Below are 27,840 nucleotides of genomic sequence, written 5' to 3' on the forward strand. Positions count from 1 at the left end.
TTGCTCTCGTTTCATACAGTTGATAGTAATCAAATTTTTTGGTTCGGTTTTTCCCTTTTCAGTGAAAGACGAAATCAAAGAGTGTTCTTTTTATTACTGAAATCTTGGTGAAATACCCATGAATGCCATACCACAAGAGAAAAATTAAATTATTGAAGTCATTCTACTAGTCAAAAACGAGCAACAAGCTTGTCATTAAAAATTCCTTTTTAAGTTTTCTAATCTGTGTTAATTTTATCGTAATGACATTGCGGTGGTGAAGGCGTCTTTTTGGTGAAATATTCTTTATCAGTCTTATTTATACTATTAAAGTGCTATAATGAAATCTAAAAAACGACACCAGTCATCTTCTGAGGATTCAGAACAGTCGGAAGGAAGTGACAAGTCTACCAGTACGTCGGAAAGCGACACTGAAGAATCTTCAGTATCGGAACACCACCGGTACAAGAAGAAAAGAAAACGTGCCGATTCCTCAGATTCAGAAAGTGACTCAGACGATCAAAAGCGCGTTAAAAAACGTAAACATAAGAAAAAAAAGAAGAAACACGGAAAGAAAAAAAGACGACATTCTGTCGAAGAAAGTGCATCGGGTGAAGAGGCGTCTTCCGTAAGCGAGGGTGAGATTTCGTCGAAAAAGAAGAGGAAACACAAGCACAAACATAAGCGTGCACGAAGTATAACATTAAGTGATCCAGGTACATAAATACTTATTCTCATTCTGCTTGCACTTTACCTTTGAGTAATAATAGCTCTTATTTAAACTGTTCATTTTTATTTTCTAGATGAATGGCGTGAAGAGCGTCGGTTACACAGTGTCGTAGAACGCAGGGCATCATCAGAAGATGGTAGTCAACCTTCACGCACATATTACCAGTATGTTTGTAAATATTTATATAGTATTAAAATCCCTATAATTAAATGTATCCAAGCTGAGACTACTAGAGGTAGACTAAAAAGTTGTCTGCTTGGGTATTTAAATTTGCACTATTTAAACCACCAAGCAGCTTATTTTATAATATTTAGGTCAGAACAGGTAGTTAAATTACAGTATAAAAGGCATGGCTTCTGCATGGGTCATCACGTTTTTACATGCACTGTTATAATGACATAAATAAAAAACATTCTAAATTCTGGAGAAAATGTTTTATATTTAAAATATTAAATAAAATTCTATAATATTATAATCTCAATTGGTAGGAAGGAGTACCCTCGTTCAACATCAGGAGACAATTATGACAGAGAACGTGAAATGCAGAGATTTTACCGAGGATCAAGTAAAGAGCGCAGACAGTATCAGGAACCATATGAACACAATCGTAATGACAGGTACAACTTTTTGTTTCTTATAACATTGTTTAAAACCTATGTTGATATAAATTTACTAGTAATAAACTGTACTCCGCAGGCCAAATGTTATACAGCATTATTACATTATCAAATATGGCAGTAAGTCAATAATTCTTACCTGGTGAAGTAAGGAATGTGGAACCACCACATTCCTCTTTAAATTATGTCTTTAATAATTATGTATATTGGAAAATGTAGTAACCCTTACACACAATAAAGATATTTAAATTTGTATCTTTCTAATGTATATTCTATGTAGTTGAAATTTTGGTAGGAATACATTTATTAAATTTAGGCATACACAAATAGAAGACATAAAGAGATATCAGAGGAATAGTGTTTTACAACATACACAAAACAGATTTAATAAATTTGTTTAATTGTGATAACAAAAAATCAGTTTCAAATTGAACTAAATAATAAATTTCTGATTACAAACAATAAAATAAGTTACTAAGTATGAAGTAATCAGTAAAGTTTGGTAATAAGTAAGCTAGCAGAGCAAGATAACATAAATAATTCAAATATAAATTCATAGCATTGCATTTATTACAATAATAATTCAATTCTATAGATTACTTGTATATCCATAGTAGTAGTATCAGTTATTTAATATTGCAGATATGCATCATATCAGCACGAGAAATATGATAAAAATAAACAGAAATTTAGCCAAAGTGTGCATTATAAAGGTTCTTATGAGGAGCATGGCCGAAGACAACAGGCATATGATGAATATAGAAGGTAGAAGTTGTTATATGTACTGGGATATAGTGTGGCTTTAAGGATATGTTAATAAAGTAGATATATTAATGTTTATATATTTACATGTAATAATTAGAATATATAACAGAAATATGGTTATTTAACCAAAGGTCATGTAGATATTAGCTGACAATTTACTATATTAGTGATATCACCATTTCTGTATTTCATCTGCATATCATTGAACAGTTTATTTTAGTCATATTAATGTTTTAGTGGAGTATTCAACTATTTTTGGTTTCTCATAACATACATACTAGTTTATATTCACATTTATATTACACATTCTACATTACTACATTTGTATTCAACACTCATTTATTATGTCAAATTATTCTAATGACGTATCATTAGAATTATTCTTGCAAATACATATTCCCACTCATTGTTGCTTTTATATTTCATTCTCTTTTTCATTTTACACCAAATCACATTATCTTATATTGGTAGATGACATTGACTTCTTAAAACTACAAAATTATTCCTGCTTGCTAGGGTTCAGTTTTGTATATATAACAGTTGACACAGTAGCGTTTTTAAGTAAATTTATCTACTTGTTGTAATTGACTGCAACACTATTTCAAGTTTACATTTACTTTTCAATATGTTGATAACACTATATAATTTAGTTCAACAAAACTATTATGCTTACTACGGGAACTGTGTAATATTAATTACATCTGAAATATATACAGAGGTAGTTCTTATACATTTAAAATGTTTATATTTCTTCACCAGAAAAGTATCATAAAGTTTGAACGTTCCATTATATAAAGTTCCATTGTACATTATGTTCATTTCATGATTGTTGATCAAATCGCGCTAGTAGTGTAGTATGTTTTGTATTGTCTTTGTGTTGTTTTTTATTGTGCCTACTTACTGTTTACAAAAAAAATATATAATATAATCACGGGCGTCACATGATATCTTGATGTCCGTAATGCTGTTATGTATATAGGCCGCGGTTATCACTCACCATAAGGTTTTTTTTTATACTACTATGGTGGCAAACAGGCCATGTGATGGTAAATGGTTACTGTAGCCTATGGACGCCTGAAACACCAGGAGTGTCACGTGTACTCTCAGGTGGGCCGTTAGCTTATTTGCTATTCCAATTAAATAAATAAATAAATCATGCTATTCTATAGCTTTCGGCATATTAATAAAATAAAGAATGTTTAGGGGTCAGAAATACGATAACCCACGGCCGCAAGAAGATTACCGTAGAAGACCCAGAGAAGACAACTATCATCCTGGAGAACAACAGAGAGGTAACATACTCTTTCTTTTTATATTATAATTTATGGTGAAAAACAAAGTTTAAATTCTCACTGAAGTGACAAAAAACTTACAATTAGTCTCTGTACAAAGCGCCTGCGTGAATATTATATTAGGAAACCATTCAAAACTAGTTTTAATTTTAGACTATTCCAAACTAAATTGAAAGCGTGCAGTTTGCTAAAAGGTATTATTACGCTTGCTTCCTGCTAAAACTCTTCGGTTTAGTTTGTTATAAAAAGTGAACAGTGAAAAACCATTTAGAATGTATTGTAAATGCTTATAAATGTGAAATTATTTTAGGATTCAACAAAAGATTCAATCAATTTGAAGACAAAGGACCCAATCGGCGTGTATATGAAGAGAACACCAGACCAGATTATCGTGATCGTGAAAGGTATCATTAAAGCATTGAATAAAGAGTTGCGAATATATTTAATCATAAAAAAATCTGTATAGAAGACTGACTGCACCTTCTCTATGATCATTAAAAATTGACGCTTCGTTATCGCAGGCGCGGCCCCCCTGAGCAGGGACGTTTCCGGGAGAGGGAATATCCTGACAGGCGAGAGAAATACCGCGAAGAGGATTACAGTACAGAGAGGTATGTAAATTCTCATCTACACATTCGTAATTAGAAAACAGCTGTATTCACAGTCAGTTGCAATTTTAAATAACTTCACTAAACAGGACTCATTAATAATATAACTATAAAACTCATTGATATTATAACTATATCGACAATTCTGCATGTGTGTGTGTGAGTGTGCTGCCGTCAGTCTGATCACTAGTTGTTTCGCGAAGTTAAACCACTGTATTTGTTTTTACAGAATATCTACAGACAATTATAATGAGTTTGATCAGAACATGTTGCTGTTGCAAAGATATTTCAATATTTGCACCTTAGACGGTAATTCTTCTAGGCATGTGTGACAGCATATAGATTGTTATAAAATGTTAATCGTAACAAATTGATAGAAACAGATATATAGTAGATGCAGGAAGTGAACTTGATGTTGTGTTAGTTTGAAAGCTACACTATTAATCGACGTGGTTATATATCACGATGCCTTCAGGGCGTTATATGTATATGAATGGCATATTCACAGAAATAGAGTTTGATTTGCACTTAGTGCACAGAACCCGTCTTCAGGAAACCGAAGTCAGTTTATTTTCTATTACCTTATTTCAAACAGAAATACTTCTGATGTGTTGACCAACATGAAACCTGGATACTTAGTCAATGAATTATGGCAGAAAAAAGAAAGATGTTAAGTCTTTTCTTGTTTAAACTGTTTCTCAGTTGCGATTTATTGTTTTTCTTCATTATCAAGTACCTCAAGCAAAGTGTTTAGAACTCTGGAATTATATGTCTTCCACTTTATGGAATTGGGACTATTGGCAGTAATTTACGGCGACAAACGTTAACTGGAAATAAATTTAATAGAACAATTACTCTCTTTGGAATATAGGATCACTACTTAGAAGTAGTGCTACCAACTTTAATAACTATATGAATAAAAAGGTACATATTTAATCAGGTGGATAACATTTTCATGGAATTTATCGAATCAAAATATTAGTCATACTTCGTCAAGAATAAAGTAGCAAAGTAGCAACACAGCACGGTCAATGGCGACTACTGAACGAGAAAGAGTTTGAATATTATACAGCATAGATTTTATTTCTTTGGTTGCTGCAATAAAATTAAAACGGATTATTTGTTACTATTTGAGATGTAATAAGAAATTGCGAGAAGCTATGCAATATTTATGTTCACATCATCTATTGTCAAGAACGACGTTGGCATGAAATCAGATATAATAAGAATGTAAAAAGGATCGTAAGACATTTATAAGGACGGACGATTGCAATTGATAAAAAACATTATATATGCAGATATATCATATTATAATAAGAAAATGGCGAGCTGGAGTAAAACATAATAATAGTTATCGATTTTTACATGACGCGAGAAATCCACGAACGGATGAATTCTAGTAGGTATAACTACGTCAAAACAACATTTATTACAAAAGTTATGGTAAGTGTACGATTTACAGGCGTGTCAAAATAATTGGTTCTCCGTGATAGAAAAATATTGTTGGCTGTTTTTTAATTCAAATCGTAAAGTTGCGGTACACGCATCTTAACATGGATTTTTTCGTCGATATATTTTTTGTATCTAAACATTTACTGTTCTTGTATACGTATTGTACTTGTATTCGTAAAACTACTATCGACTATGATTAAATCCTTGATAACGATGAACGTTCCAACATTTTTTTACAATTTTAACAATTGGCAAGCAATTTGCGTTTTTTTACGTATTATTATATAATTACTTGTAAACATATATTGACGACTGACCATTCAAAAGGATAGATAATAGATAAGTAACTGAATTGATAGGGTCTTAATTAAATTATAATGTCACTTACAGGCAGCGAGAGATGCGCCGCGATAAACAGGGCAGATCGGATAAGTCACCAACGCACCGAGATAGGTGCGTAATACGACAGTACAATACGAGAACTTTTAAAATAAAGTGACCTATAAAAAGGCTCTCTTTTATGCTGTAAAGTTAAACCCGTCCTCCTTATTTTTAAATGTAGATTATTAAGATACGTTTGTATTGTCAAATTTTTATGTTATTAGTTTAGCATACTATCTGACGACTGGTGAACAGCACTGCGTTATCATGTCACACTAGTGATAGCACTGAAGCGTTGCTATTTCAGAGGGCTAAATTTTCTTATCTCATATTATGTAATGTGTATGTAATCTCTTATCGCTCTCTCAGTCTAAACACAGTTTCCGAAATTAGCTGTTTAGCGGCTGAAATAGGAGAGACTAAGGTACCCACGCATTAGCCTACCTCTGGTAAACCAATATATTCTATTTTTCAGGGTGTTAGTAGTTAATGTATCGATAGATATTTTGAATAAAATTGTGTAATCATCCATTGTGTGTCTGTAATTCCATATGAGGTAATTGGTTATGGTGGACGTAACATTTTACTGAGTATAATGGAATCCAACATTTGTTTTTCCTCGTAGTTGGGGAAGTAAATCATAAATGTAGTCTGTTAATCTGGTTTATAAAACCCTCATTAGTTTGCATTGATTAGACACTCATATACTTACAATAATTATAGGGATCAGTCAAGATCAAAAAGTTTAGAGGACCGCCAGAGGGAAAAAATTAGGCGACCTGACTTCAGAGAGAAAAAAGAAGAACGATATAGGGATCGCGAGGATTGTGACGGTGAGCGAGCGTTAAGGAACAACGAACGCCGGGACGATCGCAGAGATGAACATCGTGATGATCGCAGAGATGAACGTCGGGACGATCGCAGGGATGAACGTCGCGTTGATCGCAGGGATGAACGCCGGGATGATCGTCGCGATGACCGTCGGGATGATCGCCGCGACGATCGGCGGGATGAAAATAGGCCGATTATTAAATCGGAGCCCAAACCTAGAGAGCGTAAGAGCAGGTAATTTCAAACAAGTGGTGGATATCGAATGTAGTGTGGTTGTTTTTTTATGTATATTATGTATGTAGATATTTACAGAAAAAAAGTATTTCTATCAGTCATTTGCTTATCCATAATACAAGTTTTGCTTACCTCGGCACTAGATAACTCTTTGTTAATTGTCCAGGGTATAATTATATATACCTATTATATAATAAAAAAAATAAAGTAATAAATATGTATGTGTTTAAAAGTGTAGTTCAAAACAAATAAAAAATAAGACTTGTTAGATTAGATTGAAGTATTGTCTTTGACATTAGTCTCTTACTTTTTGTTCGGTAATAGTTTAGCATATTGAACAGAAGAGTATTGTGATTGTGGATGTTGAAATTATACTAAATTATAGGTATTTGTATTTCAGATTTGCAGACGCTGATAATAAAGAATACAACTGGGGTAAAGCTGAGGTAAAGGATGAAGGGGGAAAGAACCAAGGTGACAAAGAGAAGCCTAACTTTGGTCTGTCTGGTAAGCTGACGGCGGACGCGAATACCGTCAATGGAGTTGTTATCAAATATACGGAACCCGACGATGCTAAACAACCAAAGAGAAGATGGAGGTATACCATCATATTTTTTTCCCTTCTAATTTAGTTCAGTTATAATTTTAAATTGCTCATCTTTTGTAAGATTTAAAAAAAAAATATTACTAGAATAAATGAAATCCAAATTAAATGTTACAGATTCTATCCGTTCAAAGGAGACAAGGCTCTGCCGATTCTTTACATTCACCGGCAGTCTGCTTTCCTGATCGGACGCGACAAGAAGGTGGCTGATATTCCGCTGGAGCATCCGTCCATCAGCAAGCAGCACGCCGCGCTGCAGTTCCGCGCCACGCCCTTCGAGCGGCCCGACGGCTCCACCGGCCGCCGAGTGCGTCCCTATGTCATCGACCTTGGTGAGGTTTTTTTTAAATGAGAATCTCTTTGTTAACTCTATGCTTTAGCGTTTGCGCCTGTGGTTTACACTCGCTTCAGCAGAGTTGAGATGGATTTGCAAAGTTATGGTTTTATTAGAAGTATTATTTGGATAACGTTATTGTAATATATACATTTTTATAAATATAATATTATTAATATAAGAGAAGATAAAGGAACAACAAACAAAACAATATAAAAAATAAAGCGCGTTTACCGCTAAAAAGAATCCATTTATGGTATCTCCTCAGTTTCAAGACACTCTCCTTGATGTGAAGCCAAATCTCGAGGTCCTTGGCGTTGATATATCCAGTGAAGTTCAGTTTTGCGGTCATTTGGAGGACAAGGCTAAAATAGCCTCAAAAAAGCTTGGTGTGCTCAGTAGAGTGAGACGGTATTTCACGGCGGCCCATCGCTTGCAATTATACAAAGCGCAGATCCGGCCGCACATGGAATACTGTTCTCATCTCTGGGCGGGAGCACCACAATACCAGCTACTTCCATTTGACCGCATTCAGAACGGAGCAGCCAGATCATTGGTAATCAACGTCTATGTGACAGACTCGATCCATTGTCTTTGCGGCGTGATATTGCATCTCTGTGCATTTTCTACCGCATATATCACGGGGAGTGTTCTGAGGAATTGTTCGGATTAATACCAGCTGCTGAGTTTCACCGCCAGAAACTGAAATACCATCCTGATCATCTGTATGAATGGCGGTCTTCCACAGTGCGGTTTTCTAGAAACTTTTTGCCTCGCACAACCACATTGTGAATCACCTTCCAGCAACGGTATTTCCGAACCGATACGATATTGAAACTTTCAAGAAAAGAGCTTATTCCTTTTTAAAAGGCCGACAACGTACTTGCAATTCCCCTGGTGTTGCGGGTGCTCATGGGCGGCGGTAATCACTTACCATCAGGTAAGCCGCATGCTCGTTTGTCCCCTGTGTTATAAAAAATAAAACAAAAATAGAAGAACAAAACAAAACACCAATAAAATTAATACAAAATAAATAACAAAAGACAAAATAACAAAACAATGAAGATGTTGGTGGTTTTTATGATGCTGGTATGAGAATGTTGATGATGGTAGTATGGGAATGTTGGTGATGATGATTATGATTGATTAAAATTGTTTGAGGTTGTAAATGATGTATGATATGTGTGATGTGAAAGTGTCAATGGTTGATTGTTGTTTGATGATGGATGGGAGATGGAATGGTTCCGAGACCCGAACCATGATACAGGCCGTCTCATGGTAGAGCCTCGTGGGACCAAACCTCGGGCACTCCTTAACGAGATGCTCCATAGTTTGCGGAGCATCATCGTTGCAGGGGCATTTGTCGTCCGAGGTGATCCCGAACTGTTTGAGGTATGATTTGGAGTATGAATGACCGGTGAGAAACTGGTAGTGGTGGTGAGTTTATTACTGATACTTTGTAGGAAGTATCCACCGAAATTATTAATATGTTATGGAATAAAATTGTGACATTTTTGATGTTGGTCAGGGTAAGAATAACGAACAAGAAATGTCGGCCAAACTGTATAATAGGTCATCAGTTTCACAAACCCATTGAAGCATTAACGAGGAACTTGTTGTAAACAATAAAAAATAGGTTAGTTGTTCGGACTTCCTTCTCGTTCTAATAGTTTCTTCTGTACTATGAGGGTGTTTCTATGTGCCGTTCATAAAAAATATTTTACATTATTTGCTAGTATATATACACTACACTATAGCGGAGTACATTTGCTATAATGCGAATGTAGCTGTAGAGGAACTCACGACTTTCGACTTAAGTCGGCATAGAGAACCACCAGGCCGCGACGCTCTCGACATTAGATACAGGGTATTATTGTAATATCTTCAACAATAATTTTATTTCGTGCATGTAGAATCTGCAAATGGGACCTTCGTGAACAACAAGAAGATAGAGCCGCGTCGTTATGTGGAACTCCTTGAACGTGACGTTGTTAAATTCGGATTCTCTCAGCGGGAATATGTGCTGTTGCACGAGAATAGTAAGGACGACGCGCAAGATGATGATCATCAGGTAGGAGGATGCATACATTTTAGATACAGAAAAATTCTGATAATCTGCATAGTAGCACTACTATTTGTGTTAGGTATCACGCTTTTCACCTTAACCTGTAAGGCTAAGGTGAAAAGCGTGATGATGATACATGATAAAAGCGTAATATCTAGTACAAATAGTAGTGCTACTATGCTGATTATCAGAATTTTTCTTTCAGAATCAGAATACTGAACATGAAGGATATATGAGAAAAACTATTATATTTTTATTACAATATCATAATTATTGGGGTATTGTATCAACATAATAAAGCAATTCTTGTTACGATTTTTGTCTTCTGTTTGTATCTTTGAGCGCTCTAATCTCAGAAACTCCCTAAACTGATTTTGGTGCTATTTTCAGTAATGTATTGTCGTAAGCTTAATTTAAAAGCTTTATCCAATCTGTTCACAAATAATGCATAGTAAAAGCTTAGTGTACTTTAGTATTGGGCAACGCTGTGTGATAGGAGTGTGGTTACTTATTTATATATTTCTCCGTACAGGACCCGCCCAATATCGGAGATAACGTCACAACAACAGAGCAGATCAAACAAGACAAACGCGTCAAACAGGAACTTGCCGAAGACGGGGAATAAATACTGCGTGTCCGGTACAGTACATACGTGAAATTTGATGTGATCAATAGCAATATTGTAGATACAATATCATATTTTTGTCAGGTTGTAATATGTGTAGACAAATTGTGTTTATATTTCTACAAATGTTGTTCTTTAGCTTTGCGAAATCACGAGTTACGTAAAAATGTGATGTTTACGTATATAAATATATAGATATAAAAATTTCAAAGGTGTAATAGAAATGTCTATCTTTCGTTACATTGGGGTTTAGCGCTTTGCTACCGTTCAATTCAACTATGATGTATATGCAGTATGTTTTCTCTTCCTCATACCGCAAATAGTAAGTAAGTAGTGAAATTGAAATGAGTAGAAATTGCGTCTAAATTATTGTACGATTATTCATTTAAAATGCATGAATGATGACTTAAGAGACCATTCTCATAACTACTAATTCTTGACAATGGAAGGACAATTAAAGTTTTTATGACATATATGTACATGCAAAGAGTTAAAAAAATATTAGCTTGATATAGATTTAATTGAAAATTCAACAAAAATTTGTATTAAAAACAGCTTTTACAGTTTATTTATCGTATTCCTTTAATTAGAATTAATTATTTAAATATATATCAATACTACAAAGACAAGACTTTCTCTCTCATATTATACTCGAAAAGAGTTTTTACAAAACGTGATAATCAAAAGTATCTCAGTTGGAGTTTTGTTTAAATGAACTTTTTTTTTTTTAGTATGAATCTAATTGACGTTTGGTTATATTAATATGTTTATATTGTGTGATTTTGAAAGGTTCCGAGAAGATATGCACATCATAATACATATATAAATTTATACTATGTAGATACTAAGTTGCATTAAAGTAAAAAAAGTTTATTAAGTAATTTCTCGTTTTATTTAATTTTCTATACAAGTCTCAATTATATTTATTTAGGAAAATACAGTAAGAGTAATTACTATATAGTACATCATATGACGGTAAAATAAAATTGTCTTACATAGTAGGCACTCGTCTTAAACTAATATATACAACGGATTCATATTATTATTTACAATCAGTTAAAAATAAATAAATAAGACTATATTACAACAAGTCCTAGTCTCGGTGGAATGGATACACTAGAAAGTCTAAGTGCATGGCCACAATGCGAGCCTGAGGCGGCGGCGACGACGTGCGTAAATTAAATTGCAAGAGACCGCCAAAGCAAATGCTACAGCGATAAAGGCGGTGGGCTAGTGTGACTGGGTTCTGGTACATTACAGGGTAAATATTAAACGTATGATAACGTCGTTAATGTTCATAGTGACGAGCCTGGACAACTAGCTACTAAGGAGATGCTGACGATGTCATTTACCAAAATCATTTCATTCAACTAAGGCGTCCAAGTTTAATTACCTTTATGCATTAGAAGATTTTTTGTTCTGAATACGGAATACTATTTGCTGAAAGCACATCAAAAAACAAACATGCTATCGTGTAAGAGTTCAGCGAAAATCTCGGACTGCTGTTGAAATTGTTTTTTTTTTTTTCGAAGGAATGATACTTCTTTATTTTATTGTACTGTTTACAACTTCCGAAATACGCCAACGCGATACGTCGCCGCCACAGGCCTAGTCGATCACGAGTTGTGCGTGGCCGCGCATTAATATCACAGTTCAGAAAGTAGTCTTGAAAACGTGGTCGTGGAAGGGCACGTGCGGTCGCGCCGGGGTCGCGTGCGGGTCACCTAGGGACGTGCGCGCGGTGACCCCGCGCCGGAGCGGCATGATGGTGGCGTTGGGGGGCCGCGCCGACCGCGCCGACCGCGCCGACCGCGCTGGCCGCGCCCCGCGCAGCGACTGCGAGCGAGACAGCCGCGCCGGCGGCCGCGCGACCCGCGTCTGCGACACCCCCACGATACTATGCCGGCACGACGCTGGCAGCGGCACCTCGTACCTGAACATTCACTTAATCTTTTACCGGTTTCAAAATATAAAATAGATTATTTATTTTCACATTTAAAAAGGATTTATGTTGCCGTCTTTGACGTCTGGTCCTAACGCTATATTTCAGAATAAATATTTAATTTTTGAGCTTTATTTTTCCACATAATTACAATTTCCAGTCTAATTTGATTTCCTTACATATGGGGATTGTAGGTAAAAGCCTCCAACTTGCTCCATGATTTTTTCCTACATATTATATTTATTCTGGTTCATTGTAGCTAACACTGAACCAGAATAAATATAATATAATATGTATCTAACAATACAACTGGCATAACTTTTTGACGATAAATAATATTGAAAAAAAAGTTTGGTAGGCTTAGTTAGAAATCACTTATGTACAAACCTATTAGTTTAATAAGTAATATCACATAAGCGATTTCTTTTAAGTGCTTATATCAATTCGTACCCGTCGCCCGCAACAAGCCCCGCCCATCCCGTGCTTTCACCACTGTCGCCTTCGTACATCAACTCGAGGTATTTTGGCGCTCGCTCGGGTAGTAACCGTGATGGCTCCATCTGATGCTCGGGATAATCTTCGTCTGTTGGAATAAAGTGATATTTAAAAAACGATAGAACCAGCGTAGACAGATCTATTTACTCAAGCTTTTTTAATAAAGTAGGTAAGTATATTCTGTTAGATAGAACTTACGAAAAAGGTCCCTAGTCCAATCATAAACTGTCTAGTCATAACCAAAAGAATTACGAATCAATAATTTTAGTGAAGATTTCCATTAATCTGTTGAATATTTCCTTTCACCAATTTGGTTATATGCTTATTATTACGTTAATATGATAAATACATTAATATGACTAACAATTCATTATCAAAGTTTGACAGGCTAAGAAAGTATTGTGCCTCATTTATACGCGAAACACGTATGGTATTATGGTGTAGATCGGATCGGATTATGGTAACGGTCGGAGACGGCCTGATTTCCGTACTGAATGTTTGTGGTCTCACACAGGCTAATAGGGGAATTAAACAACATAATTGAAATACATTAAGTAGGTAATCGGATAAATGTATTAGTATTTCCATTTTATGAGTCCTTGTGTGATTTTTATAACCCTAGAATGATTGTTCTCTCTTTTATGCGGGTTCTATTGGAATTGGAATTGGAGTATTGTTTCAAATTGTACGTCCAAGGTTTACATGACAGATTTAGATGGTGACAATTTTACCGTGGTTAAAATTTGACTTATGTGGCGTAACTGTTTGTCATAGTGCACCATCAAATAACGTAATAATTTTGTTCCATATACTGGGAGGGATTTACGCATAGTTTTTGTAAAAAGGTAATACTCTTCTGGTTGTTAATAATAGATTTGTAGAATTTACACTAAGAAAGCACGCAGAAAACTCGGGTGATGTAGTGTGATTGAAGTCGTTAGCGACTAGATTTTGGCGCTGCAAATAGTCACTCTACAAAAGCAGTTGTGACTGAGTAAAAAGGTTATGCATTGATACATGACATGATATTAGGCAAGTTTTTTTTATAAACGAAAATAGGTATTAAAAACTCTTGAGCAAATATTATAGTCTGCGCTGATTATGAGACATTATGAACTATATTGCGATGTGAGGCACCAACCTAAGGCGTTGTCGTTCTCGTCCAGCAGGTACGTACGGTTGTCAACAGCGTCTGAACATGCTGCCCATGCGCAATAAATATAATTAAGTTGTTAGACATTATTATTAATGCTGTATTAGAATAATGTAATACAAATATCTATATGGTTGATATTAGTTATGATATTGACGTCAAAAATGTTACTGTTACAATCGTTATAACTTGATGAGAGTATTAAGCGGCGAATGCATCTGTAAGTTTTACCCATTCCATTTCCCAGAATTAAGCTTATGTTATTTATTTCACGACAAGTCAAACAAAACAAACTTTGTAAGAGTTTGTGGGTAACTTCTTCCTTTTTTACATACAAATTTATTGTTATGTAAGTGTTACTAACGTTCTTACATTAATAAAGCTTACAGATAAAAACCGGCTTTATTCGCGCTCGTGCAAAAGCGTGCACACTGGCAAACATCAGCCAATTTACTTATACATGCATTGTAAATCCGTTTCCACAGTGAAAAATCTTAAAAAACTATATTTTGTAAATGAATATAATTTTATAAACATGTTTAGTTGCGGGTAATCACTGTGACCTCGAAATAATTCATAGTGTACAAAATGCATTATGATTAGATAGTGAAGGTAGGTAGCACAAGGAAATATACTCTATTTGATTATTCATTGTCAAAATTTTTTCAATCAATTTCCTTAGAGAAATTACCTTATGTAGAATACAAAGTACTTAGTTGAGAAATGTTCATAACATAAAAAAAGAAAAGATAAGAAATCTGTAAATAAATACAATACTAGCTATAATGAAATATAAGATAAATTGCTAGTTACCATATCATCATTGCCTTGTCTTTATCCCATTATTTAGGGTCGGCGCAGTATGTCATTCTCTTCCACTGCTCTCTATCGGTCATCATATCTAAACATACTCTTCTTTTATTCATATCATCTTTCACACAATCTATCCATCTTTTCTTAGGGCGTCCCCTCCCTTTACATCCATCCACATTCATATTATACACTTTCCATAAGTTACCATATACAAATACAAAAAAATAAGTAGTGAATAAAACAAGAAAACAAAATCAATGATTTTAGGTATTAAATAAGTTACTGTATTGAATATTTAAATTTCGATTATTCGATAATGAAAAAGTCGATGTCATGCCGATGATAGTAGTTTAACCAGACAGCTTCATTAACATTCATAAATCATCATTAATAATATTGTGTAGAGCTACAGCAGGTAGGTCTTACCGTCGGGCAGTAACGTGAGATAATGTGGCGCGGGCGTAGGGGTAGCCGTTAGCGTAATGTTGGGCGACGTCTTGTCACGCAGAGCTGTTACTACCTCCAGGCAGGTACGGAACGACGGTCGCCCCTCCGCGTTATAACTCCAACACTTCTGTAGTAACTCGTAACTGAAAGTAAATTGTGTCTATTGTTTTAATTGTACTAATACATCTATGTATATTTTGAAAGATATCTTTATTATAAATTAGGATGAATTACACACTATTTCAAAAGAATTTGATTGCAAATATATATTTTTGTTGTAGGAAGTATTTTAGAACCTCTGCTAGAATTAATAGCAAAGGTCCCAAATCACTCCTTTCGGGTATACATATATAATTATATATTATTGTTGTAACGCACGTTGTTGTTGAGATGTTCATATACATAAACTTATAAAAGTTAAAATTAGCGAGTAAGCTTACAAGACGGAAGGACAATTAGGCGGTCTATCAGGCGTTCCTCCCGCGCGTACGTACGCCAAAACTTGTCTGTTAGTGCGCGCTGGATATGGTTGTTGCCCTAATGATAAAACCTGCAAATATTTAAATTACTGTTATTAGTAATTAATTTTCAACTTTTTTTTAACTGATACTATTTTTAATTAAATATTATTTGTTTATTTATAATGTTTTTTACCTCCCAACACAATACAGCCCATGCCCACACATCAGATTGGCACGAAAATACGCCGTCCACTAAACACTCCACTGCCATCCATCTAACAGGCAGCAACCCTATAAATAGTTAAATATTATACAGATGGGACACAAAAATAACCATAAATAAACACAAATAATAATTTTGTAACTGATAATTTACTAAGCTTTATAAGGAATTTCTTCTTTTTATTTTGAAGCTATGCCCTACACATCTTTCGTTATAAAAATAAAAATATCAAAGTCTGACCTTCCCCTTCTTTTCTGTAGTAGTCGTTCTTGTAAATATCGCGGGCGAGTCCGAAGTCACCTATCTTGACGACCCGACCGGCGGCGCGGTTCGCTACGAGGCAATTGCGGCACGCGAGGTCTCGGTGTACAAAGTGCATCTCCTCCAGGTACCGACAGCCTTTCGTAACATCCATGCACATGTTCACCAGGTCCAGTAGCGTCAGTGACTCCGGCGTATACTGGTGAGTATATATTTACTTGTTGATAACAAAATTATTCTCATCTCTCATCTCATGCATATGTCACGGAAGGTGTTTATGTTCAAAATTTCCAGTTTCTAAGCTTACTCTATAAGTTGCTCATATTTGATATCAGTCTGACAAAACTATTTTCTTCATGTATGGATATGTATATCTACTTGTCTTGATTGATTTACTAGCACACATGAAAAGTGCTAAGAGCACCAGCACATAATAAAAAAGCAATTGTTAAGAAAGGACTTTGGAAATTATAAGAATTTCCAAAGTCCTTTCGAAATTCTTATAATTTTCGAGAACTGAAAATAAATCGTGCCGCGGTTAAACCTGTAGGAAATAGTATAATGATTATAAAAGTGTTACTTACGAGCGAGGCGCGCTTTGCTCTTAAATAGCTGAGTAGATCTCCACCCTCCATTAATTCCATAATGATGTAGTTTGGATCGTTGTCCAAGCACACGCCCAGTAAACGCAATATGTGTTCATGTTTGAAGTTGGACATCAACGCTGCCTCTTTTAAGAACTCCGTTTTTTCCTGTTCTGTCGCCCCTTTACGTAAAGTCTAAAAAATTTCAGACAAAAAAAATATGAAACAAGGTGGCACATGATATATTGTATTCTATTCATAAGACATGTTCTATCAAAATTAGCCCATGGTTTAGAGGACGTTTTTTCTGCCATTTTCACTACTTAAAAATAGATATATCTACATATATAACATATGCAATTGCTCGACATTTAAATAGAAGAATTTCTTAATTTCTATGTGTTTGGTATATAAATAATGGAATATTTTAATTACTTCTTAATCGATATTTAATAGACCGTTTTATTTTCGAACTCATAATAATTTTATGCAAATTAAAGTACTTACACTTTTTTGATAGCAAAATCTATAATTATTTTAATATTCACCTTAACAGCAACTTTAGTGTCGGACGTGTTATCATTGATTTGCCTGGCAACGCCTTCGAACACTTCTCCAAACGCCCCGGACCCGAGAAACTTTGTCAGCGTTATTTGTTCTCTACGTATGTGAGGTAACCCAGCTAGTTCGGAATGCGATGGACAATACACTCCCTAAAAAATTACAATTTACAATGCTCATGATGGTATAGATCAGGATTTGTAATATTGGATATTTAACGCTGAAATCCTTAGTAAACAGAGCATACAACTCTTGTTTCATTCACATTTATAACTCCTCCAAAAATTGTTGACTCCTTCACTAGATTCCCTGAATTTCTTTCGATATCTGCTTCATCCCAATTTCACATTCTATATCTGTTCATTAATTTTTCATCCGCCTTGCTCTCGAAATTTTATACTACGAATCCAGTGTTTTTATGTATCGATGTTAGTTACAAATTAAGGACGAAGGAAGTGGAAGGCTCATTATATCAGTGAATTTTAAACGTAATTCTAGATCTTTGTAATTACCTGATTATATAATATATTTGTGGAATGTCTAATAGGCAGTTGGCGGAGCGTGGCCAGCTCTACATCAGGGCCTCTTCTCGGTGGATTCATTTGCATCTGATTCACAATTGCAGCCTTTTTCTTTGTACGATTGTTATATGCTATAGAAAACAATAAGTTAATAAGATAATATTTTATTGGTTTGGTTATTATATAAGTAGGTATGTGTTGCCGATGGCAACCTTTTTGATAGTTTTTATGTTTTTTATATATATTTGAATTTTATATTTTGACGTTCTGTTTTTATATACCGTTTGTTTTCTTATGCCATATTGTCTTTATATTTTTGCTAGCGAGCTGATTACATCTATTTTACCTCACCTAGAAACGTGTCTCATTTTTAACCAGCCTTAATACAGTCCGTCCTTCCTTCCGTAACAGTATGTATTAAAACAGTGTTAATCTGTGTTGTAAATTTATGTTATAATTTTTAATAACAACATTTTATTTTCATCGGTAGACAGGAGTATGCGATGATAAACCATTAAGCAGCGGAATAAGTGTTACTAACTGTACAATAGAGCGACGGCAAATGCCACCAGTAATGCTGCTAGCGCAGCCACGGCGAGTGCGAGTGCGGCGCCGTGAGGACGTGGTGCTAATGATAGTGGGGCCGCGTGCAGTTCGGCCGCTACAGACAGCGGGCCCCACCCGTAGCTGTTGCGCGCCTGCACTCGCACCACATACCCTTCCTCCGATAACACCTCGCCCGCACCGATCAGCCAATACGAGTCTACACCGTACACACAATATTGATTTATTGTTTCGATCCATATACAATAAATGGTCAGGACGATGATAAATGAATGCACGCCCATACCTGAGCCATTATGAAGTAGCTCTAAACCTTCTTGTATAATCTGCATTTTAATGTCGTCCGGAACATCCGGTGGTAAATTAGAGGGTATGTCGCTGATATTTTTCGTATCATTCATGTAATTTACTCTGAAATAACAAGTTGAAGTTAAGTGTTGTTCTTACCCATATAGATAATTTAGTAATAATTATATGTATTTCATTATTATTAGGTCTTTCGAGTCAGGTACGTTTAATTTTATGGCGTACGTCGTGCCATACTTCGTTTATTATATGTACCTGTGTAGGGGGCGTCCCCAGACGCGGTAGTGGCGTACGGCGGCGCCGCGCGGGTCCGGCTCGGCCCACCACGCGCGCACGGCGCTCTCGCCCAGCGACTCCGCGCGTACAGCGCCCGGCGCTCCCGGCACGTCGCCTGCGCACAAGTCCACATAGCCCAATACAATTTCGTTCAATAAAATTATTATATTCGTTCGAAATTTCTCGAGTCGAAAAAAAACCAAAAAATCTACGAGACAATCGATTTTTTTCAAATTTTAATAAGATCTGTAAAATTGAATAAATATTACGATTCTCTTACTGTATGCACAAAGTACTATAAGCAGGGGGTGAAGCATTTGCATGACATTTCAGTATAAAAATTACATCATGAAATTATATTTGCCTCATATTAGATACAAATATCTACCAAGAGTTTCATATGTGAAGCTGTCATCGGTTGGCCAGTAGTAGGGCGGTGCGCCCAGCACATATTGCAAGCGGAGGCGGAAGCGATAACGGGTGCGCGGTTTCAATCCACTCGCAGTCCACTCGCTGGGGCCGGTTTTCGTGCAGTCTTTCCAAGTGCCCGGTGGAACGGTCGCTTCGCTGTACTCCATCGCGTACCTTCATTATTGTTAACGAACATAATTATGTTAATGTATAAGCTACTTGACATTAAATGGTACCCGATGTAATATTTACATTAGTGTAGTTTATTCTATTATACATTTAGCTTTATTATATAGTATACTAACATCATATAATTATACTATGTACTGTATCTTATGTTGATAATTCTGTGAATAAATTCATTTACCTACTTTGTATTTACGAAGGCAGAGAACCATTAAATATTTCTTAAAATAAATGACTATATTGTTTTAGTTCTTGTTATAAAATTATACAAATTCTCTATGTAAGTACAATGAAGCGTCATCAATAGGCATCAAGCGTGCAAAAATAATTATAAATGTTTATTTAAAATTAATCAATTATTATTAAAATTAGTTAATTATTTATTAATTATTACAACATGCAATATACCACTTGTCTATATATAATTTTTCGTGAAATAAATAAATATAATAAAATAAGATTAAGGTCTGACCGGTGCAGGTGGTAAGCTGTGGGCTCGGGCCAGAGGAGCCGCACGAGTTGTGGCTCGAGTCGAGCGCGCGCAGGAGGCGGCGGCGCGGGATATGTGCGCAGCCGCAGTGGCGCCGAATCCGTAGCCGCCGCGCCGTGCGGCGAGCGCGCTCGCACCCACGCGCTGTACCCCGTGCCCGCCGCCAGCCGCGTCATGTTCGCTGCACCGCCCGCCGCCACCTCCCATGTGTTGTGTTCTGCAAGCATACATCACGCACGTCTGTCTTAGTCGGACATTGGCGACTACAAACGGAGTAATCTGATACTGAGGGTGACGCAGCTGGAGTCGAGTCATACCGCGAGTTTCAAAGCGTTTGTGGCCCGGGTCCTCACCAACATGCTGCCTACCTTCATAAAAGGGCGCTTGGCAGATTACCGTCATCAGTGCCGTGACCATAGACACAATTTATACTTATACTATTATTATATACATATGTACCTATGTGACTAACATAGGTACATATATATAAGATATTTATAATATGAATAATATAACCTGAAGTATGTAAATAAATTAAAAAAACACCGTGCACGACCCTAGGAGCGCCATTGCCGTAGTCACGAAGTCGCGTTAACATTACTAGGTACCGCGATTCCGGCGGCCGGTCGGACACAACCCAAACCGACCCAACCCCCACTGATCTACTCATATTTCATCTCTTACTCATCAGGATTTTCCCATGGAACTAGAGGCGTTACAAAATAAATTACGTCACTCTTAGTTTTGAGTTTGTGGAGATAATATAATTATATGTTTTGTAATTGGAATATACATAATATTCCAATTACAAAACAAAATACAATGAATTATATTTTTTTACATATATAGTAGTTTTAATAAAATAAGGTTTGAGAATCTAGTTAATGTGTGCTTCATAAGTAGGTACTAAAGTACTTGTTTTCAACTACTGAACGTATAAATATTTAATTCCAGTTGATTTGTTTGGATACATATTTTACCTTTTAATCTGTGCGGCAGTAGCGAGGTATCGTCTGTGCGCCAGTGTAGCTCGTATCGTAATCCAGGGTCGGGAATCCACTCGACACGTGCGAGTTCTGGACTCAAAACTACCGCTGTCACATTTCGCGGTGGCGGTGGTGCTACGAGTATAAGTAAACGAATATCGTTATAAGCCAGTATGTTATTTGTGAGATAGTAGCTAATGCCCTGTATTTAATTAGGTATTACCTATGTATGGTAGATAGGTACATAATACTTATACGTTTTATCTATTGCTGCCTAGTAGTGTTTTCTTTTTTTAACACAAGAGGCACGCAGTATCCTTATTCCATAATTAAGAATGCAGTATTTTCTCAAAAGCATAGATAACATTAATGTCTTTGAATAACAATTGATGTTACTGAATTTACCAATCTAAATGTTCATAATTATAAAAATAATTAGTAAATCATTAATAAATCTTCAGAAGTTAGAAATCATCAAAGAAACCACAGGTCAAGCAGTACAAATAATCTTACCTTCTGCGGCAGTCTGTAGAACTATAGACAACCCAGTAATTGGTTTGACTTCATGTAATTTAGCGTAGTAGTTTGAAGCTTCTAACATAACCGTGTAGTTTGTGAATGGTTTCAAATCACTGATAATCACCTCTGTTCTAGTGGTCGTTATGTATGGGCATGATTCCCTATCGCAAGCTGTAGTATCGTTTGTTGATTCTATGCGATAGAATATTGTGTATTCGGTCGCTGGGGTCTCATATTCCAAATAAGAGCATTCCTGAGGTTTACCCACGGTTGGTAATTGTAGAGTCATACTATTTGCAGAATTAGACAATACTTTTGGCTGAAGATAATGCGATATTGGAAATAAACATTGTGTTGGAGGGTATGGTTGATTTGCCGGATCCATCGCCATTATTTTATAACCGTGTGAAGTTTTCACGTATTCCACTTTACTCTTCTTATTTTTAATTGTATAGAATATTTCCTTTTCAGTAGAATTGTACCAATAGATAAATTTACTGTCTATCGTCGCCGACATTGGTGTGAACCCGTATTTTTTCTTTTCAGTAGCGTCAACCGCCAACCTACATTTACAACCGTTGATATCTGCTGCTACAATCCGATATACCCAAGGATCTATCCAAAATAATTGATAGCGATTCGTTGTCATGTCAACCACAAATGTTTTTGCCACTTGAGGATTTTCTGGACAATTACAATCTTCACGCCCTTTACTAATTTGGGTATTATTGAAGAACGTCCTTATTTTAGTACCGTTTATTTTCGAAGTCATTACAGTACCGAAGCCGGGGTGTGTACTTTCCTCGTACCAATACAATGATCTGAAATAAATAGAATTCAATTAACTTTTGACAGACAACATAAGTCATATTATTAATAAATTATATTATAGTAAACTTTATTTACCCGAGCAGTGGTACAACTTGTAAGCTGTATATAGGTTGTCTTCTAGCGAAAACACGGGATATATAAGGACGAGTGTTAGGAATGCCGAGGTCAGCTCGATATACTACGTATGACTCAGTAGATACAATTTCTAGTTGGGACCAGTATACGGACCGTGACACCCAATCCACAGCTATGCTGGTTGCAGTCCCATTGATTGACGTCAACTGCAAAATGTATATAAATTAATTTGTTAATGTAACCCTTGAATTTTATAACATTTCCTTCATTTAATGTTTTCATATGTCATGTGTTATTATTTATTATTTCTATTCATATTTTTTTGGCCTTTCGAGTCGGATTTAGTAGTCAACGTAATCGAAGTAGACTTGTGTGGGTGAAATAATATAAATTCCACAAAGATATATATAGGTACATATCTGAAATTTTTAATTACACGATGGTATAAGATTGCATTCATTAAAGAAATTCAGTGCATATATAAATTTAAAGGAATATGTAAATTGACATGCATATTATAAATATATACCTTATAGTGCCCACTGCCGTTGATCCTCGACGAGAATATTTCCTCCAGATTGTTAACCCAGTAAACTATATTTTCTTCAATAGATACAGCGAAGTCGATGGGTATTCCCATGCTTTTCGGAATTGTTTCACTCTCGCTGGAGTCCAAATCAACAATTCTTATAGACTCTTGTGAAGATATGATGACTTTTGGAATTGGGTTTACTTCATCAGAGGATGCTGATACTACTTCAGAATATTGACCATAACCTGCATCGGTGTAACCTCGAACCTGAATATAATTTTATGAAGATAAATATCTTCTTTAAGAAAGCGTATATCTTTGTGAATTTAATAAATCACTACACTGTCATCTGGTACACCTTTTTCTAATTTATTAACATTGGATGTATTATGTACCATCAGTTTTGGTTGTGTTCGTACGAGTTTGAGAGGTCAAACTAGAACTATTCTATTTAATTTTATAATTGACGTTTGTTTATTTCAATATACTAGTGAAACCAGGTCTATGTTTACTTAATAATATGCCATTTACCTGGAAGTAATAGGTCGAGGAGGGCACAAGGTCGCGTAGCACGAGCTGCGTGTGCGCAGGCGAGAGACGGGCGTCCGCGCAGGCTGACGGCTTGGCGGCGGCGGCGGTAGCGCGGTCCGACGGCAGCGCCCAGCACTGCGCCTCGTAGCCGCGGATCACGCCGTTGGTCCGCGTGGGCGCTTCCCATCGGAATATCGCAGATAAGGACCCCTCGCTATATTCATAATGTCATGACATTAACTCCTTGCCCAACTTTATTGTTTGCACGTGTTTCTCTCCATAAGTGGCGGAATATTTTGGCCTTAAAGGGATTGTAAGTTTTTTCTCTTACAACAACAATAATGAACAAATACTAAAATATACGAGCGTACCTTAACTAATGAACGTATTTTTATTTGATATTAGCAAACTGCCCCGGCTTCGCACGAGCTATATATAGTATACCTTTGTAACAATGAATTATTTTTTTAAATCGTATCCGCACAACCGGAGGAAACCCCGAAGAAATAAACATACAAACTTTACCTCTCTATAATATATAGTATAGATCCATATAGTGATACGAGACCATGCTCAACTGATGGATTTAACCGCAACAAATTTCTGACCGAAGGATGAAGGCTTCCACGACCACCTGAGTCGTGAATGGTCGCGCAGACTATCGACACAACGGATCTCAGGTCACATCCCAGCTCTATGTTAGCTAGACATCCCCAATTTATGCTGAGGAGCAATGCCGTACCTGCGGGGTGCCGGCTGCACGTAGAGGCGCGGAGCTCTCGGCGCGGCTGGCGGTGCGGGTGGAGAGTGTAGGCGCGCGCGCGCCGCCGCTCCGCCGCCCCATGCAGTATGCGCGCGCACACTCACGTCCGCCGCGCTGTACGGCGCCACGCCGCCGCCGCCCACCCACGCTACCTCTAGCCACGGAGCCTCCACTGTCCTCTGCACAATCCAACATTTATACTATATTTACTTTTCGAACACTTACGGGATAATAAACGTGGTAGGTAGCCTTAAACAATGATAATTGTGATAACATTTTTTTTATTCAAAGTAACGGAATAAATATTTATGTAGGTATTTTCAAACTTTTGTACTTCTTTAGAGGCAAGGAATCATATATTCCAGTAGTGTAAAGTTTTGTACTTAAGTACTTTTCTATTTTAAGAGATATAGTGTGGTTATTAAGTATAAGGTAATTAATGATTTCTTCAATCCTAATTCATTAATATAAAATTTTCACACTTTTTATTTGTTATAATATAAAACCATAACATATATTTTGTTATTCATGTCTTACCAACGTAAACTTTTAAAACACCTACTAATAAACATAATCTAATTCCAATACAATAAATAATTTAATAGTTTATGAATTAATACAATATATAAACATCTAAGTTCTAAGGTATATAATTATGTACATACTTTATATATAAGACATTAAAAGTAGGTACGTACAATTTTTTAAATAATTGCACATACCTCAATTTTGTGTTGATCAGAAAAGTGTAGGCTAACGTCGTAGAATACTCTGCTATTGTTAACATTGACGCGAGATGCTGGTGCCCAGGTTATGTTGAATCGATCCCATTTGCCCACCACCGCTATTGACGATGAGTTAATCGTCTCCGGAATGGCATTCAATGACTCTATACAAACAGAACAACATGTAAGTATAAAAATAGCAAAAGTAATCTAATTAATATTATAGTTTAAATAGCAACAGGTATTTTAATGACATTAATTAATAAATTTGTTCCACATGCAAAGATCACGATTGCAGTTTTTTCTTATCGTCAGATGGTAAATAATTGAGAATAAAATAAGCGCAATAAGTATAAATCGCACACAAAAATACAATAGAATTGAGAACCTTATTTTCTCTTGAAATCGGTTGAAGAATAAGAGATGTACAAAAGTAAATAAGTTTACTTGTAGAATAGTATAGAAAATTCTTTATTCAAATAAACATATATCGAAATATTTTTGTATAAATAAAAAATCCTTACCGCTGTTTGCATGTAATATAGGATCTCTAACAGCAATGACATGAACTCGAGGCACTAATTCAGCAGTGTATCTTCCAGACAAGTCAGATACAACCGCCCGCGAAGCATCCTGCACCCATACCAGCCGGCCGCTGAAGTAGCACAGCGGACCGAGGGTAGCGGTACCTGCTAGACGTGTCACTAAGGATCCGGAAACCTGTAGTGGGTATAATTTTATTAATTTTAAGTTTAAAGATTGTTTTTTAAAACTTAACACAGATAAGAGAATATTAAGTAGTAACATTTTTCCAAATAAATAGATCTGACTATAATATAATATATATATGCTTTTAAATAATATATGTTTCTGTATTGTTATGACAATCAGTAATTTATAATATATATATATATAATAATAATAATAATAATATATTTATTTTTCTCCACAAAAATCATACATAATATAAAGTGCTGCAGAGCCTTTGAGGTATATAAAATTTCATGCGATAATATAGATTTGTGAAGAACTGGTGCCTATACTAGGTATTCGAGGAACCTGTATCACGGGTCACCAGGTCCCCCACTAGATCTTACATGCTAAAATTTATATGTAGATACATTAGAAGAAGGATACGGCTACTATATTCAATGATACAGAGAATATTATGTAAAGAAAAAATCAATATAATTTAGTGGTACGTTAAAAAATGTAAAAGTATCCAACAGAGAAATAACACTTGTATGCCTGGGTCTAGCCCTACAATATAATAAGTCTTAGGATGGATAAATTACCTCTAGACATTGTATCCAATTTACAATTTTAATAATTAGTTTAGCTTTCGGTATTTTATGGTATGGGGTGCATTCATTTTTCTGTTTCTTCGTATGTGAGGTTTTGTAATCATTAGTGACCACTGTGCAAATCGGTTATTGAAGGAAGTTATTGGAAGCACAAGTCTGTTATTACGTGTAGATGTTTGAGTGTCATAAGGTAATAGTGTATGTTGTTTAATTATTGAAAAAAGAATAAAAAGTTGTCTAACCGTGAGAACCTGGCAGCATTTATACAGCTCGGTGGTAGGATATCCATAGGGTTTAAAAGTACATAGTTTCAGTATAGCTCTTTGAGCTCTTTCTACGACAATTATATGAGATTTAGCCGCGGCGCCCCATGACGAAGCCATGTATGTCATTTTTATTATTTTATCATTAGCAATATACCTTAGGTGTTATGATATATGATAGATGGTAGAAAAACATACAATAACTTTCTAATTCGAATACTTAACAGAATTATATGTGGCTGGAATGATAGGTGGGTGTCAATTGTAATACCTAAATATTTGGTTGTATTGATCATTTGCAAATTTGGACAGTTACATGTAGAGTCTGCACAATTTTGTGGCAAATAAGTATGTATGTAGTTTGAATTTATTTGTATCTGGGCGTTTGTAATTTTTAATCTTTTAATTTAGTAGTGACATGCTTTCAAATTTTGTGACTTGATTACAAAGTATCCATAATATATACTAATATATAATGTATACTAAACTTGTAGAGTGGGTCCAAAGAAATACCATGAAAATATATTTTCTTTCAAAATTGTTCAAGTATGTATAAGTGACAACTAATGATTTATAAAATAATTTAACATAATGACGTATTTAAATTTAAAAAAAAACACTGACCTCACTTGCACCTTGTGAAATCTGGTCAGCTGTTGCGGCTCGATGTAATTCAGAGCCATCGTAACTCCTCACCAACCAATATAACCATTTCTTTTCGAAATCTGCTGTTAGCCCCATCACTGAAATTAGACATTTCAATTAAGCTGTTTCAAAATTTTATCTTCTTCATTAATCTTGCTATTAATTACCTTGTTTGCCACTAAATAATTGAGCTGGATAGTAAACCATTTTATTCTCGCCATTAAGTCTTGCGGCTTCGACGGCATGCCCTGTATTCCAATAGATGTATGCTCCTAATGAGTCGATAGTAAGCTCTTTTGCAACAGTGACTATTGGCACCGGTTCCCGATTGCCTCCGTCGAAGTTACCACGAGTGATCTGTAATGTAACATAGATTAATCACCTTGACTATAAAGTTTGTAAATATTGACATTGAATTCAAATAATATTTTTTTAGTTATAGAATTTACAAACGC

General features: G+C 35.7%; 2 protein-coding genes across 3 annotated transcripts in view; one reads left to right on the forward strand and one right to left on the reverse strand.

Moving 5' to 3' along the window:
* The first annotated feature begins 218 nt into the window (after positions 1-218).
* On the forward strand, positions 219-11,184 carry LOC131850853 (smad nuclear-interacting protein 1-like). 2 transcript variants are annotated; one of them, XM_059201228.1, is made up of 13 exons: positions 219-695; positions 783-873; positions 1,198-1,326; positions 1,969-2,091; positions 3,295-3,383; positions 3,694-3,787; positions 3,905-3,994; positions 5,834-5,896; positions 6,548-6,889; positions 7,290-7,487; positions 7,611-7,825; positions 9,741-9,898; positions 10,425-11,184. In XM_059201228.1, exons 1-13 carry the CDS (start codon positions 320-322, stop codon positions 10,515-10,517), a joined length of 2,061 nt encoding a protein of 686 aa, XP_059057211.1. In that variant the 5' UTR covers positions 219-319; the 3' UTR covers positions 10,518-11,184. The 2 variants fall into 2 exon arrangements, with proteins under 2 accessions (XP_059057211.1, XP_059057212.1); XM_059201229.1 differs by lacking the exon at positions 1,969-2,091 and having other exon boundaries at positions 221-695.
* A 223-nt stretch (positions 11,185-11,407) lies between these two features.
* LOC131850851 (proto-oncogene tyrosine-protein kinase ROS) overlaps positions 11,408-27,840 on the reverse strand; it is a 38,122-nt gene continuing 21,689 nt past the window's right edge. The window contains exons 15-39 of the mRNA XM_059201225.1: positions 27,553-27,742; positions 27,365-27,483; positions 25,698-25,893; positions 25,171-25,337; positions 24,428-24,627; positions 23,686-23,899; positions 23,152-23,421; positions 22,623-22,828; positions 21,711-22,537; positions 21,192-21,332; positions 20,194-20,428; positions 19,513-19,709; positions 19,104-19,239; positions 18,829-18,953; positions 18,520-18,741; positions 17,970-18,109; positions 17,445-17,609; positions 16,897-17,091; positions 16,292-16,511; positions 16,022-16,119; positions 15,808-15,917; positions 15,347-15,510; positions 14,096-14,155; positions 12,910-13,042; positions 11,408-12,450 (exon numbers count right to left, since the gene is read on the reverse strand). Of these exons, the coding sequence (XP_059057208.1) occupies positions 12,171-12,450; positions 12,910-13,042; positions 14,096-14,155; positions 15,347-15,510; positions 15,808-15,917; positions 16,022-16,119; positions 16,292-16,511; positions 16,897-17,091; positions 17,445-17,609; positions 17,970-18,109; positions 18,520-18,741; positions 18,829-18,953; positions 19,104-19,239; positions 19,513-19,709; positions 20,194-20,428; positions 21,192-21,332; positions 21,711-22,537; positions 22,623-22,828; positions 23,152-23,421; positions 23,686-23,899; positions 24,428-24,627; positions 25,171-25,337; positions 25,698-25,893; positions 27,365-27,483; positions 27,553-27,742 (5,010 nt within the window). The 3' untranslated portion in view covers positions 11,408-12,170. The remainder of the gene's footprint in view (positions 12,451-12,909; positions 13,043-14,095; positions 14,156-15,346; positions 15,511-15,807; positions 15,918-16,021; positions 16,120-16,291; positions 16,512-16,896; positions 17,092-17,444; positions 17,610-17,969; positions 18,110-18,519; positions 18,742-18,828; positions 18,954-19,103; positions 19,240-19,512; positions 19,710-20,193; positions 20,429-21,191; positions 21,333-21,710; positions 22,538-22,622; positions 22,829-23,151; positions 23,422-23,685; positions 23,900-24,427; positions 24,628-25,170; positions 25,338-25,697; positions 25,894-27,364; positions 27,484-27,552; positions 27,743-27,840) is intronic.

Source organism: Achroia grisella, unplaced genomic scaffold (assembly GCF_030625045.1).
Source record: "Achroia grisella isolate CSIRO2021 unplaced genomic scaffold, CSIRO_AGI_Agris_v1 utg780, whole genome shotgun sequence".
Classification (NCBI taxonomy): domain Eukaryota; kingdom Metazoa; phylum Arthropoda; class Insecta; order Lepidoptera; family Pyralidae; genus Achroia; species Achroia grisella.